Genomic DNA, 14,354 nt, shown 5'->3' on the forward strand with positions numbered 1-14,354 from the left:
TATAAAAATATATTAATTATAAATCTAATTAATTTGTAAAATGAAATTCAATTATATGACTTGATTATAATAATCAATTATGATAAATGATTTATGGATGTAATATCCATAACATTCTTGGGAGCGAGTAGTTAAAAACTGGTGTGAATTCATGATCTCACAATCATGACATGTGGCATGTGTGATAAAGGATAATAAGCAACTATCCAAATTTCTGGGGTCATGTTTGATTCAAGACCAAATCAACAAATTTCCCATCCATAGACTATTGTTAGTGAGATAATGTATACTTGTTTATTCTATTCTATTCTATTAAACTCACTCACTCACGCCATGCCCAATATTAGTCTTGTAACTCCTCTATATGACCCTCTTTTGTTGCATAATTCCAATTTTGTCCCTAATCTCATTTCACAACCTCGCCGCGCATCCCAACGTTCTCCTCATTCACTTCGCGTCTCTTCTCGCTTAGGTACGCACGCTGCTCTCTCGCTCTCTCTCTTCTTTGCTTTAAATTAATCTCCTCCGAATTTATTGGATCCGACGATTTTGTGAGGAATTGTTCGTTGATCTGATTCTTTTGTAGAATCGTAGTTTCGTTTTCTACTTTCTTTGCTTTAGATTGACGAGCATTTAATGCGTCTTTAGATAGAAACACCTGTCTCATTATTTTCAACTTGTTCTATTCATTTTATTTGATTGACGTTAATTAATAATTAATCAAATATTGAAGGCGTCATTGCAAGCGATTGTGATTTGTTCCGCGATGCGAGGCTTAAAGTGTAATCTTCGTTGTGTAGCATTCCCCATTGTTGTTGTTGATGTTGTTTCTCTGTGTTGAGAATCTTTAATATGACTGAATTTGCCTAAATTTATTACTATGCATCTTTAGGTACAAATTGGTACTCCATTCTTCTCATATTATGTGTTTCATTTTAAATATTTCTTATCTAAAATTATTTATTATTTTATAATACTAATATAATATTTATTATTCTCTTCGTCCCAAAATAATTGAATCATGTCACAAATATTTAGAAAAATGTATAAATAAAAGAGAGAGATAATACTATTTTTAACAAATTAATTTTTTTTATGTATTTATTGTTTTATCGATATCATAAATGTATATTAAAAGATATTGCATTAAGTAGTATTACTTGATTGGTATAATTGGAAAGAAGTGCATTAAAAATAAAAAATATATATTCTTGTTCAAGAAGACAATATATAAGCGTGCAGTTTTGCTTTTCTACAATATACTGGTTTAGTGATGAACTTTGTTAGTCACACTTTATTTTTTGGCTTTTCTTTTATGTCACTTCAGATATGGATACTTCCTCGAGTCAAGGCACTCTTTACCCATTGCACCGTTGTAAAACTCTTCACCTGGTTTGTGGCAACTTTTGCTTTGTGCATTGGAGTATGTTATGTTTTAGTTATTGAGAAGATAATTTGCTTAATTTCAAAAGCACTGTGACTCTGTAAGCTTATCCAATATTGTATACAGGTTAGACATGCCCAAGGGTTTCACAATGTTGAAGGGGACAAGAACCCTGACGCGTACTTATCTTATGATCTTTTTGATGCAAGCCTGACCCCTCTCGGATGGAAGCAGGTAATTGCCGTGTTAAGTAGAATTGTATGTTAACACAAGACAAATGCCCAACTTTCTCTAGAGATTGGTATCAGTGTTATGCCTTAGTATATCTGCAGTTTGTTTCTCATGAGAGAAATTTGTCTTAGTGTTCATCTCATGCTAGTATAGTTCTCTCTCTAGCTGATTTTTCCAGATTAATTTTGTGTTTTAAACATCATGGTAGAATATTTGTTGCTCTATATGACAGGTCGATAATCTGAGAGAGCATGTTAAGACAAGCTGTCTTTCCAAAAGGATTGAACTCGTTATTGTTTCCCCCTTGTTAAGGTATAACTTGATTGTAATTTGGAATTCTCCTACTTCTGTTTCTAGTCGCATTTTTCAAGATTTGTTACTTATAGGTGATGTAGTTGAATGAAGAAATGTTATTATGTGAATGTGTTAAGTAGTCCTTTACAGATTAGGAATTTGATAGAATCTTGCAATTGTGAGATAAAATGAAAGAATCAAAGTCAAATGACCATATATAAAACAACAGATATTAGATGGTTTTTTATATCTATAATCTTTTACTGATTGTCTAAGGATGAATGAAACTCGTAAATTTCTACCAATGCCTCGTTTTTTACTTGACCAAAATCTAACATAGCACAAATCTTCAGAGAGAGAATGTATCCCCTCATTGTTTGAATTACATATTGTGTCTGCTAGTCTATTATAACATATACTACTATTACAGCGTCTTTCAAATATGACTAAGCTATTCTTCTTAATAAATGTTTAATATATTTTTGTTTCAATTAATCCTGAAATGGCAAAAACAGCTGGGTGTTACATATAAGAACGTGTCATTCAACCCATATAGTTTTATATTTAATATGTCGTTAACTGGTTATTTATATAAATTATTAGTCTTGATTTGGAGTTTATCATAAGTACACAAGTAATTATTTACATGTAGTCTCGTAGGTTTACACTGATATTTTCACAAGTATTATTTTCTTGCAAATACATGAACAATTAAGAGTATTTCTAGAATTTTTTTGAGGCGGGGGTGAGGGGGTTATTCAAATTGTTAAATATTTCATTGCAGGACTATGCAAACAGCAGTTGGAGTCTTTGGTGGTGAGGCATACACTGAAGGGATTGATGCCCTTCCTCTGATGAATGACAATGTGGGGAATAGCAGTCGTCATGCAATTTCAAGCCTGGACTCGCCACCATTTATAGCAGTAGAGCTTTGCCGAGAGCATTTGGTATGTGATGGTGAACATTTTATTGCTTTGGATTTTGGACTCTGGGCTATTGAATCTACTAATTACATCAATCATTCATTTGCTTTCTTCCTCCCTTTATAAATGCTTCAAAGAGGGCATGCATCAGTGCTTACGAAATGTGCCAGATGAAATACATAAATTACATGTTGACCGTCTAGCTTACATTTGTAGAAGCCTGCTCTTTTGCTTAATTAGGAAACTGATGTCATATCATGTTGATCATCTACTGTTTGTTTCTTGGGAGCTTCTGTAAGATCTTACTTCACAGTCCCTTAATTTTGCTCCTTAATCCAATTTAATATGTTTTTTTCTTTTTTATCTGTAATCAAGTTTCCCATGTCATGTTAAATAGTTTGAAGGTTGTTGATTCGTTGTAGGATGAGAATATGAGGTATGTGTTGGGCTGTGATGAGATCCCACGATAACTAGAAATATGGTCAGACGAGTCCTTATAAATTCTTGGATTTGAGTTTGGAGTTTGGGCCAACCCAATTTCTAAGATTGTATCAAAGTTTACCTAGTTTTAATATTGAGCCGCCTGAAAACTTTGAGTTTCTGACTGGATATAGTTTCAAATATTTCTTTCTTTCCCCATTGAACAATGGGTGGACATTACTGGTTTTTAGAATTTGTGACCTATGGACTTGTAGTGATTGGTTAGTTAATTGAGAGGGTAATTAAGAGGCTTAGTTTGTTGACTGAGTTACTTAACAGAAATAATGCATGTTGCCTATAAATAATAGAAGGCATCTTGTCAATTGTATAGACTTTGAGGGTCATTCATTAGGAGAGTCCAGAGTCTCTCTAAAACTTTGAGAATTCTACTGTAATCCAAAGATTTTCCCTATTTTCTGTAGTAATACCAGTTGGTTCCTATGATGTGGCTGGTGACTAGATTAGATTAAGAAGAACATAGAGAAGTTTCAAAATTGAACACCGTACACTGTCTTTTTTACCTTCTCCTGTTTTTGTTTATATATATATATATATATAAATGGCATTGTATTTAAGTTAGTTTTCATATCATGCTCTTTTTGGTCAATTCAGGGGGTGCATCCTTGTGATAAGAGAAGAGGCATCTCAGAGTACCAAAATATGTTTCCAGCAATTGATTTTTCACTGGTAAGTGATCTATTTTGATTAAATAAAAAAGTGGGTAGCAACTATTATACTTTTGTTCTGGTGCATTTGTTACTAAGGTATGATTGATATTTGGATAGATAGGATTCATGCTTGGTATGAATTATGTTTAGATAGAGAATGATGAGGACATTTTGTGGAAACCTGATATTAGAGAGAAGAATGAAGAAGTTGCAGCCAGAGGACTGAAATTTTTGGAATGGTGAGTGATTAAATAATTCACTTCATGTCAGTGACTTTGCATATTAAATAATCATATTGAAAAAGTAGGGTAGGGAGAACCAGATGCTTGAGCAAACTGAATAAAAGGTTCATATTACTATGGTTGAGATTTAAGCTGATCTTTTCTTGATTGGTTGGAAAAGCTGACTTTTTTTACCATTTTGTAATTAATTTGATAATGTCAAAAGATTCTGTATATGGTTGTCCAATTTGAGTTTTATTTTTCTAGTGCGTTGCACTACATCTGAAACAAACATTTGCATCAGTCCACTATGATTTTATATTGGTGGTTTAACTATATAAATTTACTGCACAATCCACTTTTTGCTGTTTGTTTGGATGGCTATTTGGTGAAGTATTCAGCAAATTAGTATGCAAATGATAACTCTGGTGATAGGTATAGACAAAGCTCTATATCAAGAAATCTGATGCTTTCTTTTCATATGTCGGTATTTGTCCAGGTTGTGGACACGGAAAGAAAAGGAGATTGCTGTTGTTACCCACAGTGGTTTTCTATTTCATACTCTAAGTGCTTTTGGAAATGATTGTCATCCAAATGTGAAGAGTGAAATCTGCACACAGTAAGTATTCATCTTAAAGTAATGTATTGTCTTTTATGAACACCACATTCAAATTTTGGGATATATGACACTGATACATAATAATAAGGTATTTTTTTATTTGAAAAAGTAAATTCGCGAATGAACACTGAAGGACCAATTGAAATCCTTTAAGAAAAAACAGGACAAATAAGAGTTAGATTTTGATTTGTTGTTCATATAGAAATTTTACATTGTTATTTAATGACATGTTACATTAATGGGTTTAACGTAACATTACATGACATGTTATACTCAAAGCATGTTCTCATCTGATCTGACAACTTTGGATATATTGACTAATCTCCACATATGTATCTTTTTCTTTTTGCCGTTATATTTGTTAAGTTGAATTATCAAGTACTTATTTACTGTTATATTTGTTAAGTTGAATTATCAACTACTTATTTACTATTATCGTTACCTGATAGAAATTTCACTTCATCATTTTATCATATAGCATATGCAGATAATAATTTGCAAGCCTTACTTGTATTGGACTTTCATAGGATTAACTGGTAAAATTCTGCCTTTCTATTTTTTACAGCTTTGCTAATTGTGAGCTGCGTTCAGTGGTTATCATTGATAGAGGGTGAGCATCTTATTTACAGAACAACTTATACTCAAGCGTCGGCAGAAAATTCAGTTTTGCTTTTTCATTTTTTGCAGTTTGATTGGATCAAATGAGCCCTCAACCAATTATCCTGGCAAAATTCCACACGGCCTTGACCTTCCCAGTGATGTTGCTGACGAGAAACTTTCAGGGAATGAGCCAACAAAGTAACATGATAGGATCTTCTTCAGTTATATGACTTTCAAGATGATGATGACAACGATACCTCCAATTTAGCATTCATTAATGGCCATTGATTTTATTTACATGTAAACAATAGACATGTTCTTTTTTACTTCCTTGTTCCCGTCTTCTCACGATACATTTAACTTCTGCCACTTCTTTCACCGTGGAAAGGAAGGATCTTTGTGAAAGTTTTGGTGGTAGCCAAAAAGACAATGAAAATTCTCTTCTTTTTCTTTTACAGAAAAAAAAAGGCAATCAAATTCTTAAGCCGTGGTAAAAGTAGTTAAAAGATTTTTTTTTTCACTGAGTGTTCATTTAGTTCAGGGATTTTTATCAAAGGGAGGGGAGAGATGGGAAGTTTGTTCAAAAGAGGGAAGGGGGAGGAGAGAGGGGAAGTTTGTTCGGAAGAGGGAAGAGAGAGAGAGACGGGAGGGAGGGATTGTTAATTGTTTTGAGTTTGGTTTAAGTGGAGGAGAGAATTATTTTTTGGTTTTTTAGTTATATGGCCCCACTCCTCTAAATTTCTCCAAGCAGAGCTAAAGCAAAATTAGTATGATAAAGAGAATTTGGTTCCCTCTCTTCTTAAAAATTAAATGGTTTAATTGAATTTTTAGTTTCTTTATTTTTATTAATTTATAAAATTTATTTATTTATTTTAAAAGTCGATAATTTGATATCTCCTAATTTTTTAAAAAAATAATAATATAATATCCATGAAATTAAAATAAAATGTCATAAAAATTTAATTTTTTAACTTTACAAGTTTGTTATATTTTTAATTTAATTAATAAATTTGAATGGTTTTATATTATAGAATTTGAATTATATATCACGTTATTTAAAATATATTAAATTTTTATTTTGTTATTCAAAAATAAAAAATATATGTATCAAAATTATTGACTTTTAAAATATGATCATCAATTTTGTGAATTAATAACATTAGCGAGATCAAAACTGCAATTAAATTAAATTAAACATAAAAATTTATAAATATTATTTCTCATTCATCTACCTCCAACCAAACACATCTTAAGAGTTTAATTTTTTTTTTCTTCATTGTTTGGTATTTCTTTCTGAATGTCGTTTAAAATTTTTGTATACATATTAAGAAATATAATAATTAAAAAAAATTGATAAATTATTTTATTAAACTATTCTTCTTAATTATTAATATATTTTTTACTATTTTTAATATAAAATATAATATTTTAGAAGTTGTGTATACAATAATCATTGAAGAATAATATAAAAAAAAGTATATTAAAATTTATAACTAACATTTATTCTGAAATAATTTTTTTTATTAATATAACCCTCATCGTGAAATGAATGGAGTGTCTAACATGCCAAAAATATATATTTTTTCCTTTGGTTTTTAGTGCTTTTTTAATGCACTTCATAGAGTTAAAAGAATTTCAATTTTTAATATACATCTATATAATGAATATGGATGAATTAAATTTGATTTTTCTCATCGTGGTTAATTCGCCTTGCTTTACATTCTAAAGTTAAAACGAACTAAAATCATTTTCTTTAAGTTGATGAATAATCTATCTAAGATTGTTATTATTTTATTTATAAATTTTATAACTGTGTTTACGAGAGTGATTTTGACTCCTTTTCTTATTTTTGGGGTTTTATAAGCTTACTGAAACACGAATTTTTTATATATAATTTCTTAAATTTTTTACTTGTAATCTTGGTGTCTAATAAAATGATATATTTTAGTTCCTCGCTGAGCTTTTTTTTTTGTTACTCACTGAGGTATTTTTAAAGATTGAACATAGAAACACGACTTTTTGTAATTTTAAAGACTGGAATGATAAAAATAGACTATTTCCCGAAGACATGTTTTTCGAGTATAAAAAACACTGCATATTTTCATCGTTAAATTTAAACGACACCATCATCCGAGATTTTATACTGTTATCACAAAAAAAACAATTAAAATAAAATTTTCCATAATCCTCAAGTGCGTGATTCAGATTTTGTTATTGCTGTTGATTCCAGGCGAAGAGTGTCAAAAATCTATTGGACCATATCTTCTTCATGACTTCATACTTTTTTTCCATGCTGTTGTAAAATTTCAAAGTATAAAAGTTGTCAAAGCCAGCAGTTTTGTAAACTATATATGAAGGAAGGATAAAGCCCTTAACCCTTAAGGACAAATATCACCAAACCAACTAAAATAGATAGTAGAAGGATGAGACCAGCAGCTACAACACTAATTTGACCTTGCTTCACGGATTTATTACTAGAACTCTCCCCTCTGCCATTAAGTTTCTTCTTGTCCTCCTTGAGCTGAATTCCTGAATAAAAGGGCACTGCTATATCCCAGAAAGATTTAGTTTTGAAAGATATGACTTCTTTTTCTGGCTCCAAAATTGTAGAGACATCAGTTGGAGCTTTCATTGATAACAACTCCATACAGTGATCTTTTAAAACCTAAGCACAAATCACAAGTGATTGACCTTCAAAACTAAATCGGACATGTAAACAAAATTCACACGCGGATAGAAACCATACCTCAACAGTTTCAGAAGGCTGCAAGTAATCACACACATATGTCCCTGCTAACCATGGTGCAAAAACTCTTCTAGGAAAAGGAAGGCTGCATTCTTTTCTGTCCAAAAAAGAATAATAATTTTATTATTTAATCAAATGTTCCAAACCAGAACATGGGAAGCCAAAATAACAAAATGTTTCAATTATCATTTATGAATTAAGTTTATTATAACTTCTAGATGTCAAACACGCAGAGAGAGATTTGCTCTCAAGAAACAATCTTTACAGTAAATGCTAGTTGATGATCCCACTGCACTAGGTAGCAGACTACTTTTTAAATGAAAAAGAGAAAGTACAGGCCATGTGTTGAAACATTATAAACTACCAATCAAATCAATCCAGCCTTTTCACCAGGTTACAAAATGATCAAAACATAGGATGACGCTTTGAAGCTAAATGGATCAGCTTGTAAGATTCCATTAATGCACTAGATTGTATGGCATATGAAAATGTGCTATTAGGGTTCATTCTTTAAAGTATCTAGTCGTAGGAAAATAATGATGAATCACCCAGAATCTATTTTACAACAGGGTATCAGCATTGTAACAAGTTGCCAAGAATAAAATGTCTCAAGTGATCATGTTAAGCAGGCACATTAAGATTTTCGTAGCACAGATGAGGGTCTTTGAACCAACTCAGTGATTGATGAATAGATCCTGCTGCCATATTGCACCAGCTTAAACAGATTTCAAGTGAACAATAGTTTAAGTCATAAACTGCAATAACCTTAAAAAAAACTCCATGACGAAATATCCATGTCATCACCACCATCTAGTAGCCGAAAACTTACGAACTTTAGAAGGCAAGGAAGCATTTAATTGCATTACATCAGGACTCATGAACAAACATGTACACTAGGTACTGTTTTCTTAGAACGGAAAATTAGATTAAATCGATGAGTGATATATATATATATTACTAATTATTTACCTCAATAAGTGCAGCACTAGTTGGGAAACAGGCTTTTCAACTGATACATCGTCACTTACTTGCCCTCCAACATCATGATCGTTACCTGAATCAACATCTGTCTCATCACGGATTATATCCAATCTACTTTGCAAACTTGTAATGATATCTCCCTATGCACAAAATTGTGGTCCAGGACGAGATTGGAAAAGATCAGCAAGAGGGTGAGGGAAGTCAGTTAAGTAATCACTTTATTCTCTAGACACGAGAGGGTGTTCCATCAAATAATCATATTTAAGGGAAGATAATTACAAACAGATGCCAAACTTAAGACATCCCTTAAATAAAAGAACAGAAGTTTCTTCACAAAATCATAAATGGAATAAATACAGATAGCTATTTTACCTTTATATCAGTGACCGCTTGTGAAATTGGCTCTTTTGAATTCAGATACGCAAAAGAACATATTGTACCACTAAATGAAAGAATACCAGAAACATCTCTTTGGCTACATGCTTTATGAAATATTAACCATTAATGTTAGAAAATGAAGTTTCAAACCAACTGAAAAATAACAATAGGTATTGTAACCAGAATACTCGTATGAAATAAAATTGAAGAAAAATATACCTTCAATACTATTCAAAAATGGTATAAGCAATTCAACTTCGTGCACACCATCTGATGAGCATGGCTCATTATCAAGAACCTAAAGTTGTAGAAAATAAATAATTTTAAATAAAAATAATGATAACAGAGAAACCTCTGGTACTGTTTAATGCAAGATAAGTGCAAAAATGTGTGAAAAAGAAAGAAAAAACAAAAATCAGGTGAAGATTTACAATAGTTATAGTGGGTGGAAGAAAAATTTCCTTAACTAAATATGTATGTTCAAACTTCTTTTTATACAAAGGAGCATTATACTTTGAAGAAATCATTCCAGCCCAAACCATAAATAATAGCAGCTCCACTTAATATTATGTCATGTGCCATGTGTCATGAAATATGAACATAATTATCTATATAAGTGGTAGACTGGCAGCTTATAATTTTGTGGATATAATAGGAGCTTCTTTGTTTTCAAAATCACTAAACATTCAATATTGCATGGCCCTTATTGAATGTTTAAATTAAATCTGCTGACAAAACATTTATGGGCCATGCAATATCACGATAAAAACACATATGGTAGAAGGTAACACATAACGACTGGGAAATTAAGATTTAACAAATTTGATACTCATAATAGCTGAAAACACTTAATTGCTTCTTACTTCTGACTAATGAGTAATGACCAAACAGTAGTTACAAATTGGATGTAAAAAGATGAAAAGAAAATTTGAAAGTGGAATAGTTTACCAATTTACCATCGATCAGGGCTTTTGCATCTGAAAGCTCTTTGGCATGAACAGATATTGCATGACGAAGAACGTCACTCAATGTCTGGAACTTGGATGTATCATCATGAAATATGGGTAACCTTGTATGACATGATACCATATACAAAAACTCAATTTACCAGCAGGTCTAGTCATTAAATAGAAGAATGTCCCAAATTTTTGAGGTTGTTACCTAAGGTTAAAGTTGTGCATACACCTAAAAGTTTGAAAATAACTTAAGACCTTCCCCATTTTAAAATCACAAGGGCGTAAACTACTAGATGTAATATTTGAAGATAGCGAACAGTTTCTACAATTCCACCTGCAATAATAGTAATGAAACAAACACTAAATCACACCAGAAACAAAAATATATTATCAGCTATACGACCCCTTCGGAAGTGTAACAAAATAGAAGAATTTGGGTTACCTCCTTGGGCCATAACAAATTTGAAGAAGCAGTCTTTCACCCCAATTACCCTCAGAAACTGGCGCTGCATCGGCAACTCCCTTCACAGTCTGCAAGGGAGCAAAAGGCAAAAAAAATTGTACTGAATACCTAATCTAGATAGTAACACAACATATAAATGCTAATGACCAAGGCTTAAACAATTTATTTAAATGTTTATAGCATTAGCGTTTATCATATAAGTGCTTAGGTATAAGCTATTTCTATAACAAAATATATAATAAAGTCAAACTGCTTTCATGTAAGCCATAAACTGTTTTCATAAGTTATCTTGGAGAGCTTATGAAAATAGTTCATGGACATGTTATAAGCTGTTTCCATAAGCTCTCTTAAACAGTTTTTCAAATGCTTATATCGGTAGATAAAGTCAAATAAGTCAATCCAGATGGACCACAAGTTAACCGGTATTATTGAAAGCTGATAAACTACCATTTTAGTTCTTAAAAATGTATGGCAGTGTCACTTTGATCCCAAACTAAGTCAAAAATCCAAATTAGTTATTGAATCATCAAAATGTCAGCAAGTTTAGTCTTAGACATCGCCCTACAGTTTAGTTTCTGGGACTAAAATGTTGGTTTATGCATTATCACTAAATAGTTGAAGTAATATACCTGGCAAAGCATTATGGTTGAATTCTTGAAAGCAACATCACTGACCCAAACATACACACCAACAACCTTAATACCACCGACCAACATTCTAGACACCTTGAGAAAAATACAATTGCAATAAAAAATAAGAAAATCACAATCAGCATATTGAAACAACAACATTAAAAATCCATTACGATCGAACAGAGAGGAGAAAAATGAACCTGACGAGCGTGTTCGGAAACCCAATCCTTATCAATGAACAAAGAAGAAGAATCGGAGGATTGAGATTTGGATTTGGAAGCGGTTTTTTTGTCGGGGTTAGTGATGGAAGAAGCGGGTTCGCCGGAATCATTGTGAGGAGTTGGAATCAAATCGAAGAGAAAGATGCGATCCAAAGTGGGACTGAATTTTCCTATCAGTAAACCCACCTGCAGTGATGATGAAATTGGTTAGTTAGTTAGTTAGTTAGTTAGATATAGAGAAGAGAGAGAGAGAGAGAGAGAGAGAGAGAGAGAGAGAGAGAGAGAGATTTAGAGAGAGAAAATGTGCCTCGGCTGGAGGTGAAGATTGGGTGAGACGATCTTCAAGCGATTGGAATCGAGTTTCTTCTCCAACTACACCTTTCACCATAGCGATTATTTTGGTGTTGAGTTCAACGATTTCAAACCTAACTCGGATGTTTCTTCTAAATTTTGTTTTACATTATATAAAAACTTTACCATTATTATTAAATATTAAATAAAAATCATAAATAGTAAAGATTGTTGTCCTTCAGTTTCTAATTAGTCATTTAATTTCTACGCACGGCGCTTCACAACACTAAAGAAAGAGTACATCTTTTATACATTCTCTATCCTCAACCATTTTATTTTCATAGATTCTTGTTTTCATAAGGTACTATAATTGACACTTTCGAGATGCACAAAACGTTAATACTGTTGGTAACAATAATGGAGCTAGTCCTCAGATTAAACAAAGGATAACTAACTAATTATACATAAACCAAAATTTTCGCTTGATCATGCAGCACCTTGTCTATGGAAATTGTCTTGGGCCTTATGTCCCTCGTATCAACGGTGAAAATGATGACTCGTATCAATAGTGTAAAAAAATAATAGAAAAGTTGATATATTTTGGTTTTAAGATTAAATGTATAAATTTTTTAATTATTATTTTTGTTTTAATTATATTTCATTCGAAAATGAAAATGTGAGTAATAAGTGAAGATGAACACAATCTATCCACAATAGAAATCAAAACATTGCACAACTATTGAAATTAAGAAGTTTCACATCCGTGGAAACAAAAACTTTTACGCTTTAAAAAAAAAACTTAGTTTTTATTTTAAAAATAGATTTAAATCCTTCTATTTTTACTTATGAATAAATTGATCTTCTATTTTAAAAATAAAAAATTTAATATCTCTTTTATTTTTTAACTGAAAAATAGTCATATGACATGCTTTAAATAACGTGTCATATGATATCATAATGTAAAAAATTTAATACTCATAAAATCAATATAAAACACCTTAAAAATATAATTTTTTATTTTAAATTTATTTTATATTTGTAATTTAATTAATAACATATAAATAATCAATGTATATAAATTATTCTATATCATAAAATTATATGTCACGTTTGAGATAATAATTAAAACTCTCGATTTTTAAAATAAAAGAATCACTATTATAAATTAATAAAAATAGATAGACTAAAACTAAAATTAAAATTAAAAAATATATATTCGTTTTAAAATAGTAACAAAAGGATAAAAAGAATACGAAAAAATACGAAAGAGAAACTATGAAGATTGTTGATTCATAATCAATGAAAATAATATTTTTGCCATTTAAAAAAATATAAATCTATTTTAAAAAATGCAAAATAAAGTTGTAACAAAAATATGGAATCTACAAATTTTTATGTCTATTCATTGAAGTGAAAATGTAAACAGGAGGCTAAATGGGTCCTAAGGTGGTTTATAAGCGGGGGAGGAAGAGTTTGAGTATATTGGTGTAAATTGTTGGAATATGGGGCTCTCACACACTTTAAAGCACAAATTAGACCATTATTGTAGTAGGAATAAACTGGGCAGACGAATATGGATATATGGGTTATTTTAGTTAGATAAAGACTTTTTTTAAAATAGAAAATATTAAAAGATTTTTTAAAAGTTTATTTAGTTAAAAATGTTTAAAGTAATTGTCACAAAAATAAATAAATAATTTTAAATTTGTTAGATTGACTTAAATAAATTCGAATCATAATTTTTACTAATATTATAATTTTTATTTTAAATTTATAGACTTGTTAATATTTTTTATAATTTAAATATATTGACCAACTTCAATTTTTTGATATATTTAAATGAATTGTTATCTCATAAGTACAATTTAATTAGTAGTAACATTGATATGCAAAAGTCTAAGTTAAAAGCATATGATTTTTCACTTCTCCACACTTAAATGTGTGAGTCTTATCACTAAATTATTTGACTAAAAAATAAAGGTATTATTATAAACAAAATTAAATAAAATATTATATAAAGTTAGATTCTCAAAAAGGTATATTAGATGTCAAAATAGAAGTTAATTAATCTCATTGACCTGTTAACTTGTCATTTTTAAAAAATAAAATATATCACTCCTTAAACAATATCTCCTCTAAATCTAATCTTTAGTCTTTTAAGCATTTTATTTTTATCATAAAGCTTTTGCTATTTTAAAAAACCATAATACAATTAATGATGTTTTTTCTTTTGTACTCTTAAAAATTAAAAAACATGTCCTAAATA

At 30.5% G+C, this 14,354-nt stretch overlaps 2 protein-coding genes across 3 annotated transcripts; one reads left to right on the forward strand and one right to left on the reverse strand.

Annotated features, from left to right (window-relative positions):
* The first annotated feature begins 264 nt into the window (after positions 1-264).
* LOC101489637 (phosphoglycerate mutase-like protein 1) lies at positions 265-5,940 on the forward strand. 2 transcript variants are annotated; one of them, XM_004501002.4, is made up of 10 exons: positions 265-472; positions 1,328-1,392; positions 1,511-1,618; positions 1,848-1,927; positions 2,694-2,856; positions 3,925-3,999; positions 4,131-4,219; positions 4,701-4,820; positions 5,386-5,430; positions 5,508-5,940. In XM_004501002.4, exons 1-10 carry the CDS (start codon positions 283-285, stop codon positions 5,620-5,622), a joined length of 1,050 nt encoding a protein of 349 aa, XP_004501059.1. In that variant the 5' UTR covers positions 265-282; the 3' UTR covers positions 5,623-5,940. The 2 variants fall into 2 exon arrangements, with proteins under 2 accessions (XP_004501059.1, XP_027190793.1); XM_027334992.2 differs by lacking the exon at positions 265-472 and having other exon boundaries at positions 1,345-1,423.
* Positions 5,941-7,491: 1,551 nt separating this feature from the next.
* Positions 7,492-12,288, reverse strand: LOC101489313 (uncharacterized). Its single transcript, XM_004501001.4, has 11 exons — positions 12,105-12,288; positions 11,777-11,983; positions 11,574-11,669; positions 10,924-11,012; positions 10,687-10,815; positions 10,474-10,594; positions 9,745-9,823; positions 9,520-9,629; positions 9,136-9,287; positions 8,167-8,263; positions 7,492-8,085 (listed from the first exon to the last, which is right to left on the reverse strand). Exons 1-11 carry the CDS (start codon positions 12,183-12,185, stop codon positions 7,792-7,794), a joined length of 1,455 nt encoding a protein of 484 aa, XP_004501058.1. The 5' UTR covers positions 12,186-12,288; the 3' UTR covers positions 7,492-7,791.
* Positions 12,289-14,354: the final 2,066 nt, after the last annotated feature.

The sequence above is a fragment of the Cicer arietinum genome, chromosome 5 (genome assembly GCF_000331145.2).
Source record: "Cicer arietinum cultivar CDC Frontier isolate Library 1 chromosome 5, Cicar.CDCFrontier_v2.0, whole genome shotgun sequence".
Classification (NCBI taxonomy): domain Eukaryota; kingdom Viridiplantae; phylum Streptophyta; class Magnoliopsida; order Fabales; family Fabaceae; genus Cicer; species Cicer arietinum.

What these genes read in the sequence shown, in the direction of transcription:
- LOC101489637 (XM_004501002.4), top strand. Translation starts at nt 283, where the DNA reads ATGTATACTTGTTTATTCTATTCTATTCTATTAAACTCACTCACTCAC. An exon ending in TCGCGTCTCTTCTCGCTTAG is followed by an intron (nt 473 to 1,327) that starts GTACGCACGCTG and finishes ATGTCACTTCAG; the next exon opens with ATATGGATACTTCCTCGAGT. An exon ending in GTGGTTATCATTGATAGAGG is followed by an intron (nt 5,431 to 5,507) that starts GTGAGCATCTTA and finishes CATTTTTTGCAG; the next exon opens with TTTGATTGGATCAAATGAGC.
- LOC101489313 (XM_004501001.4), bottom strand. Translation starts at nt 12,185, where the DNA reads ATGGTGAAAGGTGTAGTTGGAGAAGAAACTCGATTCCAATCGCTTGAA. An exon ending in CAACCATAATGCTTTGCCAG is followed by an intron (nt 11,013 to 11,573) that starts GTATATTACTTC and finishes GCTCCCTTGCAG; the next exon opens with ACTGTGAAGGGAGTTGCCGA. An exon ending in ATTTTTGAATAGTATTGAAG is followed by an intron (nt 9,630 to 9,744) that starts GTATATTTTTCT and finishes TATTTCATAAAG; the next exon opens with CATGTAGCCAAAGAGATGTT.